This window comes from Drosophila gunungcola (genome assembly GCF_025200985.1).
Source record: "Drosophila gunungcola strain Sukarami chromosome 2R unlocalized genomic scaffold, Dgunungcola_SK_2 000012F, whole genome shotgun sequence".
NCBI classification, from domain to species: domain Eukaryota; kingdom Metazoa; phylum Arthropoda; class Insecta; order Diptera; family Drosophilidae; genus Drosophila; species Drosophila gunungcola.
This window is the reverse complement of record NW_026453170.1, coordinates 350,454-372,588: the sequence shown is the minus strand read 5'-3', so window position 1 is coordinate 372,588 and position 22,135 is coordinate 350,454. Positions and strand designations below refer to the sequence as shown.

The 22,135-nt window shown below is 44.1% G+C and overlaps 5 protein-coding genes across 15 annotated transcripts in view; 3 read left to right on the top strand and 2 right to left on the bottom strand.

The window, feature by feature from the left end:
- Positions 1-187: 187 nt before the first annotated feature.
- On the top strand, positions 188-7,700 carry LOC128255848 (DNA repair protein RAD50). Its single transcript, XM_052985625.1, has 12 exons — positions 188-357; positions 426-1,008; positions 1,083-1,296; positions 1,352-2,530; positions 2,591-3,014; positions 3,068-3,237; positions 3,294-3,554; positions 3,610-3,712; positions 3,767-4,696; positions 5,780-5,914; positions 5,968-7,245; positions 7,306-7,700. Exons 1-12 carry the CDS (start codon positions 289-291, stop codon positions 7,657-7,659), a joined length of 5,700 nt encoding a protein of 1,899 aa, XP_052841585.1. The 5' UTR covers positions 188-288; the 3' UTR covers positions 7,660-7,700.
- On the bottom strand, positions 7,668-9,253 carry LOC128255970 (proteasome subunit alpha type-6). The gene is made up of 4 exons (XM_052985925.1): positions 9,103-9,253; positions 8,948-9,047; positions 8,709-8,885; positions 7,668-8,257 (listed from the first exon to the last, which is right to left on the bottom strand). The coding sequence occupies exons 2-4, from the start codon at positions 9,021-9,023 to the stop codon at positions 7,776-7,778; spliced, it is 735 nt and encodes a 244-aa protein (XP_052841885.1). The 5' UTR covers positions 9,024-9,047; positions 9,103-9,253; the 3' UTR covers positions 7,668-7,775.
- A 566-nt stretch (positions 9,254-9,819) lies between these two features.
- Positions 9,820-11,505, top strand: LOC128255989 (tRNA (adenine(37)-N6)-methyltransferase-like). Its single transcript, XM_052985965.1, has 4 exons — positions 9,820-10,032; positions 10,115-10,292; positions 10,363-10,837; positions 10,891-11,505. Exons 1-4 carry the CDS (start codon positions 9,971-9,973, stop codon positions 11,349-11,351), a joined length of 1,176 nt encoding a protein of 391 aa, XP_052841925.1. The 5' UTR covers positions 9,820-9,970; the 3' UTR covers positions 11,352-11,505.
- On the top strand, positions 9,832-12,853 carry LOC128255990 (ubiquitin-like-conjugating enzyme ATG10). Its single transcript, XM_052985966.1, has 4 exons — positions 9,832-9,890; positions 11,586-11,685; positions 11,749-11,905; positions 11,962-12,853. Exons 2-4 carry the CDS (start codon positions 11,590-11,592, stop codon positions 12,297-12,299), a joined length of 591 nt encoding a protein of 196 aa, XP_052841926.1. The 5' UTR covers positions 9,832-9,890; positions 11,586-11,589; the 3' UTR covers positions 12,300-12,853.
- A 1,425-nt stretch (positions 12,854-14,278) lies between these two features.
- LOC128255988 (diacylglycerol kinase 1) overlaps positions 14,279-22,135 on the bottom strand; it is a 59,457-nt gene continuing 51,600 nt past the window's right edge. For all 11 annotated transcript variants that reach the window (XM_052985954.1, XM_052985955.1, XM_052985953.1 and 8 more), the window contains 4 exons: positions 15,930-16,085; positions 15,610-15,838; positions 14,740-14,921; positions 14,279-14,675 (listed from right to left, as the gene is read on the bottom strand). In XM_052985954.1, the coding sequence (XP_052841914.1) occupies positions 14,586-14,675; positions 14,740-14,921; positions 15,610-15,838; positions 15,930-16,085 (657 nt within the window). In that variant the 3' untranslated portion in view covers positions 14,279-14,585. The remainder of the gene's footprint in view (positions 14,676-14,739; positions 14,922-15,609; positions 15,839-15,929; positions 16,086-22,135) is intronic.

The following is a 22,135-nucleotide window of genomic DNA, read 5'->3' as shown; positions in this document are numbered from 1 at the left end:
GTTAGGAAATAAAAATTTAAAGCGAATATAGTATATCCGCTTACAGACTCGAACAATAAGCATTTTATGTAAACCGTGGTTCGGATTCGATGTGTCTGTGAGAAGAATGAATTAACAAAAATCGATATCAGGAATCCCCATAATAAATGCTAATGATATGTAGGTAACGATTTCGATTAGCTTTTGCCTTGCTTCACTCCATCCCTGGTTTGCAGCCCGGCAAAATTGCGTCTTGTGAAATTATAAATGGTAGCAGTTGCTTGGACACGCTCCTGTTGAAACGGCACCATGTCATCCATTGACAAGTTGTCCATCCAGGGAGTCCGGAGTTTCGGCTCCAACGCAGAAGACCTTCAGGTAAGAGCTGCCTGCAATCAGCATTCCGCAATCCCTTTAAAATGGGCTGAAAACTCCGCAATCCGCAGAGCATGACGTTCTCATCGCCGGTTACCCTAATTCTGGGCGAGAATGGGTGTGGAAAAACGACTGTTATAGAGTGCCTGAAGTATGCTCTTACCGGCGAGTGTCCACCGGGCAGTGATCGCGGCAAGAGTTTCGTCCATGATCCCAAGATCTTCGGACTGAGCGAGTCGCTGGCGCAGATCAAGATGCAGGTGCGCGACAAGCGGGGTGCCCAGGTGTCCATCTGCCGCACCATGAAGGTGTCCAACAAGATGTCCAACAAGCGCAACCAGGTGTCCTTCGAGACGATGGACTCCACCATCAACTTCCTTAGCGGCGCTGGGCAATCGAAGCGCGATAATCAGGACTCCCTAAGCGGGCGCACCGTGGACATCAATTTGGCCATCTCGGACTTCATGGGCGTCTCGAAGGACATTATCAACAATGTCTTGTTCTGCCATCAAGAGGACTCCAGTTGGCCGTTGGACGAGGCGAAGAAGCTGAAGGAGAAGTTCGACGCCATATTCGGCATTACCCAGTACAATAAAGCTTTGGATAAAATCATAAAGCTGCGCAAGGAGGCCGTGGAGGAGCTGAAGGTGATGGGTGAGTAATGCACAGCTGATGGTCAACAAACTCTGCTTGAATATAAACCCCCCCCCCCCCCCCTCCGCCACCAGTTGCCAACATGAAGCATTTGGCCTTTCTCAAGGAGGAAATGGAGGTTAAGACCATGAGCCTACAGAGGGCCCAGCAGAAGTGCGACGATATTAAGGCGCAGTGTAGCGAATGCGAGGAGGAGATCAAGCCCATTGAGGCCAGGCTGGTGGAAATCAGGAACGTGGAGTTCGAAATTGGAAAGTACCAAGCGCAAAAGGTCGGAATGGACACCAAGTAAGTGAGACCTGCTCATGGCCAGCCTTGGCACTAACTTCCAACTACCTGATAGGCACAACAACTGCAAGGAGCAGATCACCACCACAACCAGGAAGATCAAAAGCCTCTTTAAGGGTTCTCTTGTTGAGCTGGAAGCGGAGATCAACAACTTCGACCAGCGCATGTCAGAGATGCGGCAACAGCGAGCCGAGACAGAGCAGAATCTGTCCCAGCTTAAGAAATCCAGTGCAACTGAGCAGGAGAAGTTGGGCCAGTTGGAAAAAAAGCATATCCTGGCCAAGCAGCAGTTCCAGAGCGAACAGACTTGCAGAGCCCAGCTATTGAAGCGGGTCCAGGACTTCTGCCGGGAACTACACATCCCCATCGATGGCAATCTCGTCGAGGAGCCCGCTAAGCTGGTGGAAGTGCTGCAGGACATCGAGGCGATGATACTGAGCAAGCACTGCGAGATCGCAGAGATCGTGGAGCAGAACGACAAGGCCGATCGGGCCAGACAGCTCAAGATCGACGAGCTGCGCATCGAGCTGACCAAGTCGGAGCAAAGCGTGACAGCGCAGGAGAAGCAGAGGGAGACCAGCAAGCGCGAGAGCGAAACCCTTGGGAGGGATATTAAAAAAATCGAAGCCTCCATGCAGGAACTAAAGAAACTGGAGACGGAATTCGCTGATGTAAACCAGCTGTATGAAAGGGCTACAAAGGATTTGGACCAGGAGGCCATGCGAGAGGTCATCTCCAGCAAGAAGGCCACTATTGCCGAGAAGCAGAAGCTGTTCAAGAAGCTGGACGAACAGCTGACTTTCCTGGGCTCCATGGCCAAGCTAGTTGCCGAAATAGGCCTCAAGCAGAAGGAGCTCGAGAAGAAGAAACAGGAAGTGCATCGCGTGCGCAACCGTCATGCGGATAATTTTGGAAAATTCTTCAAGGAACCTATCAGAAGCAACTACCGCCGATCGGTGCAGGGAGCCTTCGATAAACTGCGCCGCGAGATCAATGATCTCAACGAGAAGGCCAGCCAGCAGAAGCTGAAGGAGCAGTCGTTCGAGATAAGGCGTAAAAACCTCATCGGAGAGATTTCGCGCATGGAGAAGGACCTTAAGGAGAGCGAGGAGCTGATATTTCAAAAGTGTCGCTCAACGCCCTACGAGGATCTCCTGGAGCGCAGCAAAACTGCCATTTCCAAGCTGCAGTTCGACCACGGCGCCCTCAAATCCTCTGAGGCCCTTTACAAGAAGTGAGTTTGCGAAAAGGGGCTCGAATATATATTTTTTACTTAACTGCTATCCCTCAATAGGTACATACAAAAAATCGAGGAAGAGCCTTGTTGTCCTTTATGCCACCACAATATGTCTGGCGATGAGGCCTGTGATTTGACCAACGAGCTGACCGACGAGATCCAAAAGTTGCCCGATAATATCATCAGAGCTGAGAGAGCTCTGAAAGCGGAGCAATTGAAATACGACAACTTACTGCACATCAAGCCCAATATTCTGAAGGTTCAGGAGCTGAAGAACTCTTTGCCCCAAAAGAAGGAGGAGTTGCAAAAAGTCGAGGAGCTGCTCGGAGATAGCGTAAGCGAATATGAGACGTTGCTTGCTCTGATTGGCGAGCCCACGCAGAATATGGAGTTGGCGAACTCCATGATGGGGGACATGACCCTGTTAGACGCGGCTCTAATAGACTCAGGTCGGCTTACAAAAGATCTGGATCAGCAGAGGGTAAGCGGCTACTTAGCTAAGATTAACATACATATTTACATATTTTATTTCAGGCCAAGTTACCAGCTTCCTATGATTCGAGTGTTTCGATGGATGCTCTGCAGGCAGAGAAGAGCCAGGTTTCCAAAGATTTGGAGGCGGAACGCAAGGAGTTGGACTCCACTCAAAACGCATTCCAACAGCAAATGGATGCCCTAAACCGTTTGCGCGAAAAGAAAAATAGGTACTTCTATGCAGCCCGTAGATCTCCGAAAAATAAATAGATTTCTCTGTTTCCAGCTTGAAAGATAGGCAAATACATCTTCAGGAGGGTCTGCAAAGTCTGCCACAGTTAAAGGAGCGTTTGAGCAAGCTCAATACTTTTCTTGACACAGTAGCAACTGAAATAAGTGAACTAAAGGCCAAAATTCAGCCTTTAAAGCTGAATCTGAAATCTGCCATAGACGAAAAAGAACGCTTAAAGGAGAGTGAAAAAGTCAAGCTTGCTCAGTTGAATAGCAAGTATAATTCATACAAAAGTGCGGATCAGGACATTCAAAGGTAGTTAGAATAAACGCCTCCAAATTGCCATAATCTTATTTTATTTACGTTTTAGATTAAATACGGAAGCCCAGGAGTATAGCAAATTGAATCTTCAAAATGAAATTAGGAAACTTGAAGAGAATAAAAAGGCCCACAAAGAGCAGCTGAGAAAATTGGCAAGAATTTTAAAGTATAAATTAAGAACAATAGATTTATTTTATGTTTTTCAGGAAATCGAAGTTTCATTGAAAACTGATGACCTGGAGACCATTAAAACAGAATGCCTTAACCAGCAGACCGTTGAACGAGATCTGAAGGACAATCGCGAGCTAAAACAGCTCCAGGACAAGGAAGCCAAGCTGAGCGAAGCCTGCAAGACGCTAGACAAGCAACTGGGTAACCTAGACTTCCGCAGCGTTAGCAAAGAGAAAGTGGAGCTGACCAAGCGACGGGACAAAGCCACCGTGCGTAAGGGCGAGCTGCTGGGCCAGCAGGGCGAGATTAACAGCCAGGTGAACAAGTTGAAGCGGGAAATCGATGAGCCCAGATTTAAGGAGTCCCTTAAAAACTTCCACAAGGCCAATTATGAGCTGATGGTGACCCGTCTCAGCATCGAGGACTTGGGCCAGCATCGCTTGGCCTTGGAGTGGGCCCTGATCCAGTTCCATGCCGAGAAGATGGAGAAGATTAACCGTCTGATACGCGAGTACTGGCGCATGATTTATCGCGGCAACGACATTGACTATATCCAGGTGAAGACTGACGAGGTCAGCCCGGATGCTGCCGCGGACCGCCGAAAGACCTACAACTACCGAGTGGTCCAGTCGAAGAACAACACGGAGATCGAGATGCGGGGGCGCTGCAGTGCTGGCCAGCGCGTCCTCGCCTCGCTCATCATCCGCTTGGCGCTGGCCGAGACGTTCAGCAGTAATTGTGGCGTCCTCGCCTTGGACGAGCCCACCACGAACTTGGATCGCATCAATATAACCTCACTGTGCGATGCCCTCAACTGCATCGTGGAGGAGCGCCAAAGCCAGTCTAACTTCATGCTCATCATCATTACCCATGACGAGAATTTCATCTCGTCGCTTGGCAAGATCACCAGCTACCATCGGGTCTTCCGCAACGATGAGTGCAAATCGGTTATTCGGAAAGTGCAGGTCGGCTAAATGGCCTATAAAAAAGTCTTACCAAACATGTTCAAAAACATTAAATATATAACATTTTTCTTAAAAAAAAATGTCTTTATTTTTGGTCCACCACGACCGTGTGCTATAAAATATTCGTGAAACCTTTGTGGAAAATACGGATTTTTAAAGCGTTTAAACTGAATGTCAGTTAGTATTTGAGTTGTAAGCCAAGACAATTCTGACTTTAGTTAAGTTCAACATAATCACTCCTACTATTTTAAAGCGAAAGATTTAATTAAGGACCCGGGTTCTTTAATAAATATTATTCCCGGTTCGGGTTTAAACATTTTGTTTTGTTGTTAAATGTTATTGTTTATTTTATAATTGTATTTAAATAGTTTTAAAATAACGTCAGCGTATTTTATTTACTATTCGTGGGGACGGCCTTACTTTGGAAAGTGTAACGTAAAAAAAACGATTTATTTCGTCTTTAATTTTTACAGTTTCTGTACCAATTTAAAACCTAAATCTTTAAGTGCTAAAAACCTTTTTTTATTTAATATTTTAATTTTTATAAATGTAAATGAAGTGCACTGCTCTTCCACATTCACGGTTTATATGTAGCCTGTAGACTTTTGAAATGTGAATGATTCGATTTAGCCAAATGCCAATATTTCTCCGACATATGTACATATGAATGTTTACTTTTGAATTGTCGGAAATCCAAACGAAATGAATTTAAAACCATGAATATGAGTAAATTTACGAAACAGCTGATGGTGTTGCATTAATGCATTTTGGAACTGCTACCAGGATTTGCTGCGTGTGCCCATTTTTCAGTAATTTTTATGCAAAATAGAGTTTATATCCGAAAGAAATCAAATAACCCGCCATACTTGCGTAATAAAATAAAATTCTGCTGCGTTAGTAGTGGCACTAACGAAATATCGTTAACTATCGGTTTTTTTTTCTAGACACGAATGACTTTCAATCCCATTTATTTTAAATGCGGCACTAATAAGAGTCCCCGTGGAAATAAATGCAAATTATGTTAAACGCACCAATGGATTCAGGCTATTACTTTAACGATTTTGCTCTGTGTGAATGTTTTTAGTTTATTCCGCATCACCTATTTCAAGGGGCTGTGTGAATGGGCTATTTCAGCCATTAACAGCTGATAGAGCTGCCACCGCACGGCGCTATGTTATGTTTACACTTGCGATCAATTGGCGCGAATGTTTTAAGATCGTGAGTTACACCGAATTACTAAACCGCCAGACAATGATTTCTTTCACAACCAGATCCTTCCGCTACACACGATGAAACGGGCCAAGACGACACAGGCAGGTCCCTCTAAGAAGGCCACAAAAAAGCAGGAGGGCAACCGGAAAGATGAGCCCAAAGATAGCCAGGAGAGCTCGGAAGAGGAAGCTTCCACTTCGAAGGCTTCGTTCGCTTCCAAGCCGGACTACCAGAACTTCGATCAGTTCCTCACCCACCTGGAAGTCCAGAGGTTCTCCACGGCAGACAGCATTAAGGAATTCTCCTTCCGAAAAAAACGAGTGCGCGTTCTGTCGAAAAACGAAGATGTGAAGGAGTCCAGCAAAGGAGGCGTCGTCTACTGGATGTCCCGCGATGGGCGTGTCCAAGACAACTGGGCCCTCCTCTTCGCCCAGCGTTTGGCTCTCAAGCTGGAACTGCCGCTGTCGGTGGTCTTCTGCCTCGTCCCCAAGTTCCTGAATGCCACTATTAGGCACTACAAGTTCATGATGGGCGGCCTGCAGGAGGTGGAGCAGCAGTGCCGCACTCTGGACATATCCTTCCACCTGCTCATCGGTCCGCCCGTAGAGCGGCTGCCGGAATTTGTGAAAACCAATGACATAGGTGCCGTAGTCTGCGACTTTTCCCCTCTGCGTCTGCCGCGCCAGTGGGTCGATGATGTGGGCAAGGCGCTGCCCAAGAGTGTGCCTCTCGTCCAGGTCGATGCCCACAATGTGGTCCCTCTGTGGGTGGCTTCGGACAAACAGGAGTACGCGGCTCGCACCATTCGCAACAAGATCAACTCCAAGCTGAATGAGTTTCTCAGCGAATTTCCACCGGTTGTGCCGCATCCCCATGGATCGGGATGCAAAAGGTCGAAGCCCGTGGACTGGCCAGCTGCATATGCCAAGCTGCAGTGCGACATGGACGTGGACGAGGTGCAGTGGGCCCAGCCGGGCTACAAGGCGGCCTGCGAGCAGCTCTACGAGTTTTGCAGCCTTCGCCTGCGCCATTTCAATGACAAGCGCAACGATCCCACGGCAGATGCCTTGTCCGGTCTCTCGCCTTGGCTGCACTTCGGCCAGATTTCAGCCCAGCGATGTGCCCTGGAGGTGCAGCGCTTCCGAGGTCAACACAAGGCCTCGGCGGATGCCTTTTGCGAGGAGGCCATTGTGCGTCGTGAGCTGGCGGATAACTTTTGCTACTACAATGAGCACTACGACAGTCTGAAAGGTCTCAGCTCGTGGGCATATCAAACCCTGGATGCCCACCGCAAGGACAAGAGAGATCCATGCTACAACCTGGAGGAACTAGAGAAGGTACACTGCTGCAACACTTCCTGTGTGCTTGAAATTATTAAGGTAGTTTTATTTTTTTAGTCCCTAACCTACGACGACCTGTGGAACTCGGCGCAACTGCAGCTGGTGCGCGAGGGCAAGATGCATGGCTTCTTGCGCATGTACTGGGCCAAAAAGATTCTCGAATGGACCGCCACCCCGGAGCTGGCGCTGGAGTACGCGATCCTGCTAAACGACAAGTACAGCCTTGATGGACGCGATCCCAACGGCTACGTGGGCTGCATGTGGTCCATCGGCGGCATCCACGATATGGGATGGAAGGAGCGCGCCATTTTCGGCAAGGTTCGGTACATGAACTATCAGGGCTGCCGGCGCAAGTTTGATGTGAACGCCTTCGTAATGCGCTATGGGGGCAAGGTGCACAAGAAAAAATAAACTTTGGATGTCTTTGCCTTAGTTTTGAACGCAAGCCAAAAGCATTTTTGTATTTAACCATAGTTCCAAGGAGAGGCTTTATAAAATATGAAAAAACTATAGCTAGCGGGCAGAACTTAGTCCTTTTCGGCGATCTTGGTGAGGTGCTCCTCGACCTCTCGCTCGTCCAGAATGCGGAAAGTGGGATCCGTCTTACTGACCACGCCAATCTCGATGCCGTTAGGCTTGAAGTCGATGGCTAGCACACTGGACAGACAGGTGATGGCCAGCTGGATGGCCTTCTCCTCGGACAAGTTGTTCTTGTACTTCTTTTCCAGATAGCTGTTGGCCTCCAGTGTCTTGGCGCCCACGGAGCATGCCCTGAAGCCACTGAAGTAGCCAGCCGGATCCGTCTTGTAAACGCTGGGTCCGATCTCGTTGTCGTAGGCGATCAGCACCATGCTGCAGCCGAGCGGACGCATCTCGGCGTTCTGGGTGTACACCTGGTTGATGTCGGCAATTCGCCGGCACAGCACATCCACGGGCATATCGTAGCCGTACTTGTAGCGGAAGTTGGCAGCCTCGTACCTGGCCTTCTGCACCTGCGACCGGGAATCAGCTGGGGGAGGAAAAAGATGGAAGAAGGCATTTTGTACAGGTCTGGTGCTTAAGTTGTTTGCTTCGTCCTAATGTATAAATATCCAACATGTCGCATTCTACTCAAAAAGACCCTGGCAAAGTTTTGAGCCTTCGAATTTATTGACATTTAGGAGCAGCTCTTTCGTTTTTCGGTTCAAAAATAGCTAAACCTTCATCCAAAAAATTAATAAAAAACTGCTTATGCATATAAAATCAAAATCAAAAATAAAGCCGTGAAAGAGTTTTACCTAACGGCTAACAATAAATCTAAAAATTGCCAAACCCACCATCCAGAAAATTGTCAAAGATTTCTGGCTCGAGCACGCTTTTGAGCCGAAGATGCAATGCATTGAAATCAACCGATTACTACAGGACCTTTAGCTCAACTTATGCCTGCATCAACAAGGACTTAAGTGAAGAGTTATGCATACCCATGCGCCCTGTCATGGCGCATCCAATTTCCTTGGTGATACGGAACAGGTGGGTCACCGTTTCGGGCACGATGTTCTTTTCGGTCACCTTCTTTTGAGTGGCCACCACGGCACAGTCGCCGCTCTTCAGCGCTACGGTGGTGATGTTCTCCTGGGCGATGGCCTTAAAGGCGTACTCTGGCGGGGATTGGGAAAACATTAGAGTGCGTGCGGAGGAGCTGCGCGTCCAGAGTACTTACCCACTTGGTAGAGGCGTCCCTCGGGCGAGAAGATCGTGATGTGTCTGTCAAAGCCGGCTGAACTTCCGCGAGACATGATGCGTGTTTCTTGATTCGGTGGCTGCAATTAGTTTAAGCCGGTTAAAATTAAACAAACCGAGTTGAAAACAACGCACCTTTAGAACAATAACAACAATTTGTATATGGCCGAGAAAAGTCGCTTCAAATCGAACCTACTGTGCAAAATTCAGATTGTCATTCTCAACCCGACAATGGGCCTAAAAATTACCAAAAAGCAACGCGCCCTGGGATTTATCGGCTATCGTTATTATCGAGTATGGAAAAAAGCTGATTATAAAAATAGCCAAATATTATTCGCTAATACCGTCTTCACACAACTGCTTAATAGAATGTTTGCGAAAAGATGGTTGCGACCCAATAACACAGGCGCAATCTATTGCAAAAGCTCCAGCAGAAGACAACGTATAAATTAAGTTTTCCCGCCAAAAAATGGATATTAACCCAACAACAAATAGAACTTGGACTTTATATATCGAATTTTATAGTACAAAGATGTTGTCTCTACTAGCTACGAGATACCTCCCCATTATTCAAATCGCTTATTAGCCCATTAATATTAAGTATTTAAATTGTTAGCGTTAAATTGGAGCGTTAACCTCTTAGGATCTTACTTAACTTTCTACTAAGTATCGCATAGAAACGTGCGTTATCATCCACCAGGACTAAATTGGAAATTTTTGGAATGGGACCACCGTTTGAATCATCCGAAAATTAATGGTTGATGGTGCTTTGGAATATGCTTTTAAAAAGCTAGATTTAGCTTGGAAAGACACAAAATCCACCACTAGAGCTGTTTTGACTATCGACAATCGATAACAACTCGTTGCCGTGAGTTAATGGCCGCCCACCTCTAACTGGATATATCTATTGGGACAAATTGGAGGTAAATATTTATCAATAACAGCGGAGTACGCTGAAATCGGGAATTATTTCGAAGCCAAGTGCGAGTCGCCGGCAGCGAAAATGCACGAGGATGATCTGAAGAGTCAGTTAACCATTGCGCGCAACGAGATCAACAATCTGAGGTGCGTTTGAGACACTAAACGGTGTCCTTTTGCGACTGGTAAAGTTCAAGTTCACACCGATTTTGCCTTGACCATGATGCAGGCAGCAAGTGCGCAACCTGCAGCATGTGCAGCGCAAGGACATCGAAACGATAAACCGCCTACTGCAGGACTTCCGCTGCGAGGGATGTGCCAGCAACAACAAGAGCGCCAAGGACAAGGTCGCCGGCGAGAAGCAGGAGCAGCATCAGGCGCAGGAGCAGGAGCCGGGACAAGGTCAGGTGCGTTTGACCCTCCCACACACAACACAGCAAGACACACACAAACCTCCAAACCCATCCTCCACCGCAGAGCAAGCACACCAATGGAGGAAACAGCTTCGGAGAGGACTATGGCCACTTCCGCCCAATCGGCGTAATCCGGACGGCCTTCCCGGAGAAGAGAGCCGTACCCAGGCAGTCCATTGTGGGCAGTCGCCTGCGCGGTTTAATCCAGCTAAACGACGGCGTCTTCACCAATCCGGAGCACTCGTTAGAGGGCCTGGGCGACTTTTCGCATCTGTGGCTCATCTATCACTTCCATCGCAACAATGCCCATCCCAAGGCCAAGGTGGCGCCTCCGCGCCTCGGTGGCGAGCGGGTGGGTGTGTTCTCAACACGGTCCCCACACCGCCCGTGTCCCATTGGGCTCTCTTTGGTGGAGATTGAGAAGATCGAGAACGCCACCATCAGCTTCTTTGGCACGGACATGGTGGATGGGACCCCGGTGCTGGACATCAAGCCCTACATTCCATACTACGATGCGCCATCCTTGAGCGTGGACTCAGGTACGTGGGCGAGCTTAAACCGGAAAGCCAACTAAAATTCTTGCCCCGGACAGGACGCACCTCTGTGGGACCGCATGAGAACAGTCTGGACTTTTACGACTCCCGGCAGGAGCCCGACGGCGAGGAATCTGACCTGGAGCTATACGGAGCAGCTGGTTACACCGGCAACTCGGGCATTGGAGCGGACGCCGTGCTGCCGCCACCGAGCGCTGTGCGAGTGCCCAACTGGGTGGTGGCGAGCAACCGTCTAAGCGTGAACTTCAACGAGCACGCCGAGGCGCAGCTGAAGGAACTGCAGGTGGAGAAGCAGTGTATCGTGGACATTCTGGAGGCGGATCCGCGCTCTGTTTACTTGCGCACAAAATATGGCTCGCAGATATTCACCTTCCAGCTGCGGGAGGTCACGGTGACGTGCAAATTTGACGACAAGGCCGCCACGGTGACTGTGGTTCAGGTCCGGCGCAATGAGAACGTGCAGGTTACCGCATTGGACGGCGATCTGCGAAGCGCCTAAATTACGGATAATTGCAATTGATATTCGTTTATTAACGATTTGTGTTTAGCTTAAGTATTTCGTGTTGAGGAGCTTTAACCTTTGGCGTTTCAATTTTGCTCTAGGACAAGGGACATTTTGAAATAAATGTACCAGGCTTGTTGTCCACGCAAAATATATTGTTTTATTTAAACTAAGTGTATGGGTTAATCTAAACAATTCAGTTACCTAATTTGTAATTCTTTTTACTTTCAGCATTATGGGCGATTTGAGCTGGAAAGACTTTTTGAGCCAGGCTAAGCAGTTCCTTAATATTTCCCAGCAGTTGGGCGATAGCTGGACAATGGAGGAAAAGGTGTGTAGCCAAGGTATTTGAATGACCTATGTTATTCAAATAGTTGTAATCCTTTTGATATAGGACTCGAATGAACCGAACACCTTCCTCAAGTTCGAACAAAAAATTAAGTACAAAAGCGACAAGGATAATTTAGGGGAATTGGTTAGTGTAGAGTATCATGTGGTCTACAGTGTTTCCTACCAAGTGCCTATGCTCTTTTTCCAAACGCACAGATCAGGTATTTAAACTGAATTTAAAGCCAAGAAATATCCTAGCAATTCCATTAACTTACAGATGGAAGCCTTCTGGACTTGGAGGCTACTTGGCAGCTCTTTATGCCGGAAACAAAAGGTAGCGGTCTCTACCAGGTACTCACCCAAATGGATCACCCCGTGCTCTTCAGACCTTTCATGGCACTGCATCCATGTCGCACCGCCGAGGTCCTAACACAATTCGAAAGCCCAGCTAAAATCAGGTTCTTACCTTCATTAGCCTTTACGGACCCCATGTGCAGTTGCGCCTGCAAAATGCATACGGCCTCAGCCAAGAATACACATAACTTGCATTTATTGGTGGTTGTTTTAAACACTGGTTATAGGAGTATACATGTGTGGATAATATGGCATTTGTAATTTACAGTTTTACATTCAATTCGCTACTTTAAAGTGGTTTGACCTTTACATCGAATATGCTAAATTCGAGGACATCGTGTGCCTCATTTCTTCTAATACTTGGCACAAGTGAAGATCCAAATCGTACAGTAGATACGGGATAAAGTTATATAGCGACCGTTCTACTTTTCACAGCTAAAGCAACACTTCAGTTGTAAATTTCAATGTAAAAGAAAATCCGTTAATAAATCAACAAAAGGAACAAAGCTTTGTACACTGATTATAACTCCGCTTATGGGAGACATTGATGTACCTACGCATTAAATACGGTAAGTTTAACCTAGTTTATAGTTTGCAAGTTCCACTCGCCCTCTTCCTTAATTCAACTGGTAATATCAATTAGTAGTTGTTCAATTATAGAGCTATTTTTAGACAAGTATGTATGTATATGCTTAAGCCTAATTGTACTGTACAAAAGCGTGGCCTTAGTCGATCAGCTTCGCTTTGCATTTTACTAATGTTAAGTGGTTCATTTATAATTAATGTTAACTGGCTACTGTGTGGCATTAGCGGCACCCCGGCGCCAACACAAAATCCTTCTGTTCCTGGCGAAACCTAGGACTTGTGGGCCCGAGGAATCGCATTGAAAATGTTTATTTGCAAAATTAAATGATTTTTATGTTTATTACGTGGGCTTTGCATCGTAATCCGACAGAATACACGTTCACGTACATTGATATTATTTGCTTCCTGTTGACAGGATGTCGTGCCAGAAGATTAATGGTGTATGTATTACGAAAATTTTCTAGGGGAAGTTCATAGGTGAATATAATGGCACAACGAGAACTTAATTTGGTCTGGAAAAACTTCTACGATATGATTCAGCTAAACTATATAATATGCCGTTTTCTAAGTTTAATTCCCAAGCAAGCAAGTTAGTCACTTAATGGGACTAAGGATTTCCCTGTCTATAAGGACATATATTTAATTGCGAGTATATCCATTTCAACTTTTATCTGAGTTTCCTTCTACAAAAGGTATTTAGTTTTTTAGCTATTTTAAATAAATACTTTTAAATTTAATAATTTACCTTAATATTTTGATGGGTGTACCATTTAACAAACAAGACTTTTTTACGTAGTTTTACTTTGTGAGATTTACACTACTTCCTGCTTAGTTTTTTTTCAAAATTTACATAGGGTCTGGCCAAAATGTTAACAAACTTTAAAGAAAATTTTTGGAACAGCAAATAAAATTGGGTGCTGGTTAGTTATTTAAAATTCATATGGAATGTAGGTTTTCAATCTAAAAACTTGTTTTGGTGGGTAGTTTTGGCCCTTCCAATTTTTATTTCTTGCCCCCGTTTAATTTCTTTCCTTATCAATGAGTATTGTGTTTGAGAGGACCTTATTGGCACTAAGCATACATATACGAATTTACGAAATATACACGCTATGGTATTATTTAACATCCAATTCTTCTCATCTCAATATATGTATTCATATATAAAATTTCATTTAAAGCTGCACCATTTAGTTGACATTTGCATATCAAGTTACATTTGTTTTATCTATATACAATATAAAGTACTAAAAAAAATAAAAGTTCGTAGATCAGTGGCGAGTGCTGCCCAAAAGCAATCTCTCGGGTGAAAATCAATGATATGTTTCTTTCTAGGGTTCCGCCCTGATCGCATTATATCTTCGACATTAGTTCTCGATCATGGCAACACCCACCACTGGCGATGACGGAATAAATTACTTAAGCCTAAGGCAAAAACTAGCACTACCATGCTGTTAGTATTGGTTTGTTTTTCTGGTTGTTTGGTTGGTCTCCTTTTAGTTGCATTATTGGACAATTTTCGCTATGTTATCGTTTTTAAAGTGTTCTTAAAATATCCTGTGGCACTGTACACCTAAAGCCTTCGCACGCTGGCTCGGGGATGCCCCGGTTTCGTACTGGTATTGCTATGTATATACAGCTTCCGCACTCGGATCCCATTGGAATGGACTTGACTCGGTTGTATATTTGGCTACTCTAACACTAAATATAAAGCTCTGAAACTCACTCGACATACATACATACATACGAATACATATAGCACATCTACACTATCATAAGGGGAAGCCTTAACCTAGGATAAACCAATTCGATGCGATCGTGGGTGGACTAGGGCTAAAGCTATTGACGCTAGGCTATGTTATGGACGGTGGTGCTCCTAGTGACGATCCGAAAGTCATCATCCAGCTCATCGGCGGACTCGGGCGCGTTTCCGCCCATGAAGTCGCTCGATGCGCTGCGCCTGAATCAGCTGCACAGTAAATTGAAGAACCCGCGTCCCTTCTCCGATCGCGGTGCCATCAGCATCGGCACCTGGTTCTTGTGGGTCACCTTGATCTGGGCCAGAGAAATCGAATGTTCTGTTAGACTTCTGTTCAAACATTTAACACACCCATCTCACCGTGCAGGGCATCTGCATCCAGGGCTCGCCATCGATCTGCATAGGAAACGTTTTCTTCGTCCTGATGATCACCTCGCTGCACTGGGCCAGCCGGCGACCCGAAGCCCGCAGTCCGGTTCTCACCTGTCCCATGTGCAGGCAGTTCTCCAGGCCAATCACCTCGATCAGGCGATCTCCGATATCTGAAATTCGTAAATTTGATTATATCCTTCACAAATTTTATCATGCAAAAAGATCTTATTCCCTTAATATTAAAATACGGAAGAAATTTCATGGTTTTCAATTAAATGGAGGTTGCAAAAAAAAGAAAAGTATTATCTTGCTTGCTAACAATAATTAACCACAAAAAATAAAAAAAAAAACATTTCAACGAATTATTTGTCATCATTGACATTGTAATCAGTAATTTCTTTTAAAAATTAATATTAAAATAAAAAATGTTCCTTTTTTATACCATTTTTGAAAGGAAAATAATTTTGTAGTTCTTTAAATATATATTTAAAACAAAAAATAAATTAATACAAAATAGGATAATTTGTTTTTTCTTTGCTACCATTGAACTCAGAATCAATTCAATGCCTTTTAGCAAATAACATTTAAATCAAAAAATTTTTTTTCTTATACTTTTGAAGAAAAATCGTTTAATTTATAAATTGAACCAAATTTTGATAAATCGTTTTCTTTGAATATCGATTAATGTGGCTTACAGTGATTTTAAGTGTTTGCTCAATGTAAATTATAAATAGGTTTACTGTTTTTACGTATCTTGAGGACATAAAAAAGAGCTTTCTAAAGTATAAAAAACAGCTTAACTTTAAGCCAGTTAGGTAGATTCGTTATATTTTCAGAGCCTTAAAGCATTTAGCCCACCTTGTATGGCCACCGAGAGGTCCGCGGAATTGAAACTGGTGGCCGAGAACTCCTTGTCGCCCGCCCGGAGCTTCTTGCTCTTGCCGAAGGGACCGGCGCTCTTGCGGATCCGCTTCTGGGACAGGTGCTCGCCCCACAGGTTGGAGCCGCCATGTGTGTACGGGATGTTGAGCAGGGCCACACCCTGCAGGTGGGGTCCGTTGGCCAGGTCCAGAGCCACGCCATCGCACTGCAAGTACCCAGCATCCGTTAATAAATCAGCGATGACAGGAATCCTTTCCCTTCCACTTTCCCTCACAGCCTTTACCCTACCCACTTACCACAATTTCGATGCTCTCGTGGAGATTCTTGCAGGATGCCGCAAATGTCTCGGATGTTGCATATTCGAAGTACCAGAGCTTGTTCTTCATGCGGCTGTTGAATTTGTGCGGGTTCTTCTCCCTCTCCAAGTGGAACTTGACGCAGATGGCGGCGTCCTGGGGAGACAGAGGGAATGCGGGGTGCTTGAGAGCAAGGCCAATCGAAAGGTCATCGGAGAAGCGGGCCATTCAGGGTCACGTTCGGATTGCACTCGACTGCGAGTTCTATTTCTATTTTCCATTTAGACTTTCCGAGAAATCGGCTATGGATTGACACCATGGCTGTCATGGCAATGCGATGAGATTGGCACTGCCAAGCCGCATAAATGTTAATTAATGTTGGATAAGACATCTAACTTGTATCAAAACAGGTGAAGGTTAAATTAAAGCTTCTTAAAACTTCCAAATACTTCAATGGAAAGTTGGATATATCGAGAAGTTTAAGACTCAGCAGTTGCAAGCAATGTAACACATCCAAATGAACAGAAGTAAGAAAAAATACAAATTTCACTATTGAACTTTTGGAATGTATGCAATATGCAGTTCCATGCATATATGTACTTGTAGTAGATTGAAGCATGCATATCCCACCTCACAATTAAATTACTGCAATATTGTTTTTATTTCAATAGCCATTTAAGCCATTTATTATTAGTTTTAAAATGTAGGGATATTATAAGCAAATAAATTTAATCAATTTTAATGCTTCAATAATAATACTTTTAAAAAATAATTTAAATTAATTTAAACCAATTCCTTGTCATTTCGCTTTAAAGGTATTATAGGTACTACAAAATTTGTCCATCAGATACGTCATTCTACTACGGCCAGTTACCTTTTGTGGCCTGTTACCGAGTAGTGCTATTTTATTTTGCTGAAAACGTACTTGGCAAGCTCACGTGCTCACTGTCTGTGCAAAAGTGTTTGCTTTACGGGGCCGCAGGCACCTCGAAACTGGCAACTTCATTCACGGCTGCATTTTAATTTCTTATGCGGATATTCGGTTGAGTGCCCGCCCAGTGCACTGTGCACTGTGCCGGCGTTGCTCATACGACACGTTGCACATTCTGCCAGCGCATTTGTTATGCATGTCGCTCGGCAAACACACACAGGCACGCGCGGCTTTGGTCCTTCGCCCGACGGATGCAGGGCAATGTGGTGGCGGCAGGACTTTCAATTAGGGCCTGCTGGTTACACAGCAAATAAGATTTATTACCGCTCCACGTCAAATTGAATTGTCAACATGAGCGAACGCCTGCCAGAGCTTAAAATCGAAAAATCGACGAAAAACTTTTTAATTAGCTCTAGCCGCATTCCGCTTCCCGCCGTCCGCGTTCGTTGTCACTTTATGCACGGCCTGGGCGGTAAACTAATTTAGTGACAGCCCTGCTTATTAGCATGCCTCGACCGCACCACACCCATTAGTCGCCGGAGATGGTTTCTCCAGCCGACAGCTTGTTTGCATTGAGGAAAGTGGGCCGCTGTGGTCCCAAAGCCAGCATAGAATGTGGCACGTTGGTGAATGCTGGCACTAAAAAGGGCTGGAAGGGGAAAGGGTAATGAAATAATTTGTGTACCCAAACTGGCACGCTGGCGGCTTGCAAATTCCGATCTGACGTAGATAAGGCGAAAGCGCTTTTAGGCCACGGGGCGTATGAGCAACTCAGGTACCAAAGCCTGTCATAAAATGCGGATCCAGCTCCCGTTTCTGCGCCCTGCCACATAAAACTTGAGCCAAACTCAAAGTCGCAGTTCAGACAATTACACTTCAACTCCAAAACAGCATCCACAGTTGCCAATCTCAAACAGTGGTGACGGGTTTTTAAGGAAAGCCATTTTTCAGGCAAGAATCCAAAATGGTTTAATTTACCTTTTTTTTAGAAAACTAAACTTTTATTTGATTTATAAAATATATGATTAGCTATTGAAAACAATAAATAAAACTGCTTGTTAAATAAAATGGGTTTCCTGATATAAGAAATTTTAATATTTCAATATAATAATATTTAATTTTTAAACGATGCTGCGTATTCTGAACACCGTAATTGGTGAAAAGCTTTGAAAATTTTAAAAATGTTTTATATTTTTAAGACCCAAATGAAGATCAAGAATCTTTCAAAAAACTAAAGAATTCGCCGTTAAATGTGCAGAGAAATAATTAAGTATGTTTAGTGGCTGTATTCATTTGTGACTTATTTGAAAGATAAACTATTCCCCTCTTTCTCCTTCCTTAGAAAGTATTTTAAAAAAAAGCCAGATTTAACGGCTAAATGCTGAGCTCAACTCCCAAAACTTCCTGGAACTCGTACTTTTATCATCGTCGCTCAAGTTGGCGCTCAACGTCAATTGTTTGACGTTAAACCCAAGCGTCAGCGTGAAATACTTTTCATGCTGTATTACTCGAAGTGGGCGGTGGCTTTTCCTCCCGTTTTCCCCAAGGATGCTCGCTCCCAAGGAGCTGTGCCACTTGAGCACTCCCTCGTAGACCAGACACATGTTCGTGTACATGAGTGTTAAATGGATTTCGTGATGGGCCCAGGACAAAGAGCTCTCCGTGTGAAATGTGTCCGACAAGTGAAATCCCAGCAGCAGGAGCGGCAATAACATCATCGCCGGCAGTTTTGCCGTAGTCGCCTACTGTTTAAACAGACGCACATCAAGTCATAAATAAACTAACACGCCACGCACACGAAAATATAGGGAAACCCAAGCCCGAAGCGAAATCCTACCCACACGGGCACACGATTTTATTTCGGTTTCGGTGCGGATTTTGTGGGATCTGGTGTGCAATTGCCGGGCTCTGTGGCAGGAGCATTAGGCTGATTTCAGTGGCGCAGGGGAGCGCAAAATGTTTGCACAAAAAGGATTTCGGCTTTAGCCGCCACTTGACAAATGGTGTGACCTTACGCAGAGCCAAAACCTACACAACCACCCACCCATCCTGTATTTTTGCACAGTAGAATACAAAAATTTCCTAGGCGATGGTCGATGATTATTGAACTAACAGTTTAGTTTCATTATTTCTAAGGATGTACATTATATAAATTTATTAAAATTTTTTTTAAATTTGTTTTGGTTTTAAAAATGTTGTAGCATATTATTTGCCTATTACTATAATATGTATTTTAGATTTTACCGGCAATAGAGTTAGATGCAAACTTAATAGGAAATAACCTTTTTCATAATTCTCGACTGTCGGGTATCAAAAAACTTTCTAAACTTCCTATCATATATTATTTAAATAAAGCTGGATAAAAAATGTTAAGGGTAAAAAACTTTAATATTTTAATAAAATATCTTGTTTTTGAAAGACTGACCCTTATGTTGCTGGGTACTTCCACCGACCAATGAGCGTGTTTACAATCTGCCGCAAACACAAAAAGGAGGCAGGACATCGCCTGGCTGATTTGTACCCCATTTTCGTTTTATTTGGCCTTCATTTCGTTTCTTCGGCCAGAGCGGTGCTGTAAAATTGTCACTTAACTTTGCTTTATGGCCCTCTTCAATCCAGGCCTGATACGCGGAGTGCTGGCCACTGAAAGTGTGAGTATCTGTGATTTGGCTGCTCTTTTCTTAGCTTCTCGGCCATTTTCATATCTCACATCATACTAAATTATTCAAAAGCCCCTACGAAACTTTGCAAAGTTGTGTCCTTCCTCTTGCTATTTGCTGTGCGGGAGTGTGTGGGCTGTGGCTATACTACATATATGCCGGTCCCTGGGGCGCAATCTGTTTCTTTTCCCTGACTTTGCGGTGTTTGGCGTCACCTTGAGCAGTTACTAATTTAACACTTGCTGGAAATTATAATGAGACAAGTTTCGTTCTGGCAACAGCTCGGGCATCGATTAATTTAAACGTTCTCGGCTATTGGGGAATTTTGCGGGAATTTAGTAGTCGGTCGGTCACCAGCTAAGTGAATTCGAACGCCGGGAAAGTGTTGCCTAACTTTCGGGGCCACTTTGATTGGAATTTTCAAAGGTAAGCAAGCGTTGGCATCTATTTGGTCTGAAAAGCTGGCAAAAGAGCAGACAAACAGAGCAAATTGCACCTGCATCTGCACCTGCCAATCGAATGCATTGCAGCATCAATGATGCAAATGCGCAGCTGATGATTGTGTGCTTAACTCCTGCCAACTCGTTTGCATACTCCCGAGACCCAGCTCAAACTGCAACAGTATCTGTATCTGTATCTGGTACACTGCCCCTGAATTTGAACCTCTACCTGCAACCGTACCTGTATCTGTATCTGTATTTGTAGCTGTATCTGTATCTGTATCTGTACCTGAATCTGCAGTTGCGCCTCGGGCGTGTGGCATTCGACTTTTGTGGCAATCAGCCACTTTGCATGCGAAACGTGTTGCAACGCGGCAGAGACTTTGACTAATCGCTAGGCACGATTCTGGTTCCAGGGGATATGGAAATTGCCATATCCTACCGGCCACATCTCCCCATTCTCATTGAAAAGCGATTGTTTGCGTTCACCTCGCTCCTTGGTTATGAATGTATCCACCTAAAAGCGATTTCCTCGCAAATTTGCATCTGAAAGAGCACAACCTGCTTTGAAGGTTATTCATTTGCGGGCGTTTGTTGGGCTGGATTTTTGGTCGAAAGTGTGCAATGTCCTGACCAAGTCGATTAAAATGAATTATTGAACAGCCCCGAGTCGCTTGACTAAAACTCAGCGGACATTGCCCTTAATTTTATTGGCCCTTAGGGACTATTGGAAATAAGGACTGGTAATTCCGAAATTCGACACTTGATATGAGATCACATACAAAATGTCTGCGAAACAAATCTTCTTTGTTTTTAGATCTACTTATTAAATAATTAATTTAAAACATTAAGTAGCGTTTGCCGGATAAATTTAAAAACTAATATCCCCTCTAGCTCAAACAACCTGGTTAAATAAGGAATAATTGTTTTAATCCCGTAAAACTCTCTCCAGTCTGTGAATACTAAACATTTCCTAAATTTCTTATTTAAAATTCTGTTTTGATTACTAGTACACCTACACAAAAGCCAAATTTACCGGCCATCACTTGAAGACAAAAGCTAGAGCTTTGCGACGCGACTTCCTTGGGTAATTAAATTTGTCCTGGCAAGCGAGCTTGTCAAATGCAAATCCCATGTCAACAGTCACGACAGCTCGTCGTTACTAATTATGAAAATTGTTCTTATAGTTGCTCTTGCCACAGTGCATGTGGCCACAGCTGATGACATGGACATGGACATGGACCAGGATGGCAAACACAATAGCACAGCACTGTGAATCGGAACGGAAACGGCATGACAACCGCCGGCTTAGCGCCTGACATGTGACGGAGTGAAGCATGATCTGGACACGATGGTATTAATCGAAGCAACGAATCGGAATCACAACTCTACACAGAGAGAAATAATCAAGTGTATTGCACTCAATCTGAAAATGTTTGTACGCAAAATTGGGTACATAAATGATTTAATTGGAGCGTGTTGTTCTCAGAATTAGAATCGGACAAAATAAATCTGCCAAAAATGAAATATCCATTTGCTTTCAATTTAATTGTTATAAATAAAAAAATGTAGTCTAAAACAACCGTTACACCACCTCTCCCTTCCCCTTCGTTCTTTTGAGTTACCATGTAGTGCTAAAATTGTTTGTTTATAAAACAATATTCATAATAATTTTTTTTGTATAAGTTTCGTGAATTGAAAGCACATGCCTCGACTAAGAAACGAACCCGGTACCTTACGCATTCTAGACATAATCCTTAACCACTTGTCCACGCACCTTATATTTTCGTTGAAAGGACGAATTCGAGTTTGAGCAAAATATTTTCGGTAGTTTTAAAAAATGGTAAACATAAAGAAAAATATTAATAAAATAAAAATAAAAAACAAATAAAACCATTGACTCGAAATAATACAGGAGTTGGGTCTGGAAATCTCAGATCTCAAACCAAAGATTTTGAATCAATTTTTTTACTCTCATTTTAAAAACATTTTTCTCGAATCCAAAATAAAAGTACACATGTCCTAATAGTGATCAATTTAATATTTTTTTAATGAGTACAAACATCCTGAACATGAGTTCTTAAGCAAAATCTGTACTCAAAATGAGTTCACACTAATTTTTAGAATTCAAAATCTTAATTCCTGCACGTCGAAATTTTCTCTGTGTAGGAACTG

Coding starts and splice junctions, on each gene's coding strand:
- LOC128255848 (XM_052985625.1), top strand. CDS start 289: ATGTCATCCATTGACAAGTTGTCCATCCAGGGAGTCCGGAGTTTCGGC. Junction 3,713..3,766: donor AAGAGCAGCTGAGAAAATTG/GCAAGAATTTTA, acceptor TATGTTTTTCAG/GAAATCGAAGTTTCATTGAA. Junction 4,697..5,779: donor CGGTTATTCGGAAAGTGCAG/GTCGGCTAAATG, acceptor TGAATGTTTTTA/GTTTATTCCGCATCACCTAT.
- LOC128255970 (XM_052985925.1), bottom strand. CDS start 9,023: ATGTCTCGCGGAAGTTCAGCCGGCTTTGACAGACACATCACGATCTTC. Junction 8,886..8,947: donor GGGACGCCTCTACCAAGTGG/GTAAGTACTCTG, acceptor AATCCCCGCCAG/AGTACGCCTTTAAGGCCATC. Junction 8,258..8,708: donor CGCCATGACAGGGCGCATGG/GTATGCATAACT, acceptor TTCCTCCCCCAG/CTGATTCCCGGTCGCAGGTG.
- LOC128255989 (XM_052985965.1), top strand. CDS start 9,971: ATGCACGAGGATGATCTGAAGAGTCAGTTAACCATTGCGCGCAACGAG. Junction 10,293..10,362: donor AGGAGCCGGGACAAGGTCAG/GTGCGTTTGACC, acceptor CCTCCACCGCAG/AGCAAGCACACCAATGGAGG. Junction 10,838..10,890: donor ATCCTTGAGCGTGGACTCAG/GTACGTGGGCGA, acceptor TGCCCCGGACAG/GACGCACCTCTGTGGGACCG.
- LOC128255990 (XM_052985966.1), top strand. CDS start 11,590: ATGGGCGATTTGAGCTGGAAAGACTTTTTGAGCCAGGCTAAGCAGTTC. Junction 11,686..11,748: donor GCTGGACAATGGAGGAAAAG/GTGTGTAGCCAA, acceptor CTTTTGATATAG/GACTCGAATGAACCGAACAC. Junction 11,906..11,961: donor TTTCCAAACGCACAGATCAG/GTATTTAAACTG, acceptor ATTAACTTACAG/ATGGAAGCCTTCTGGACTTG.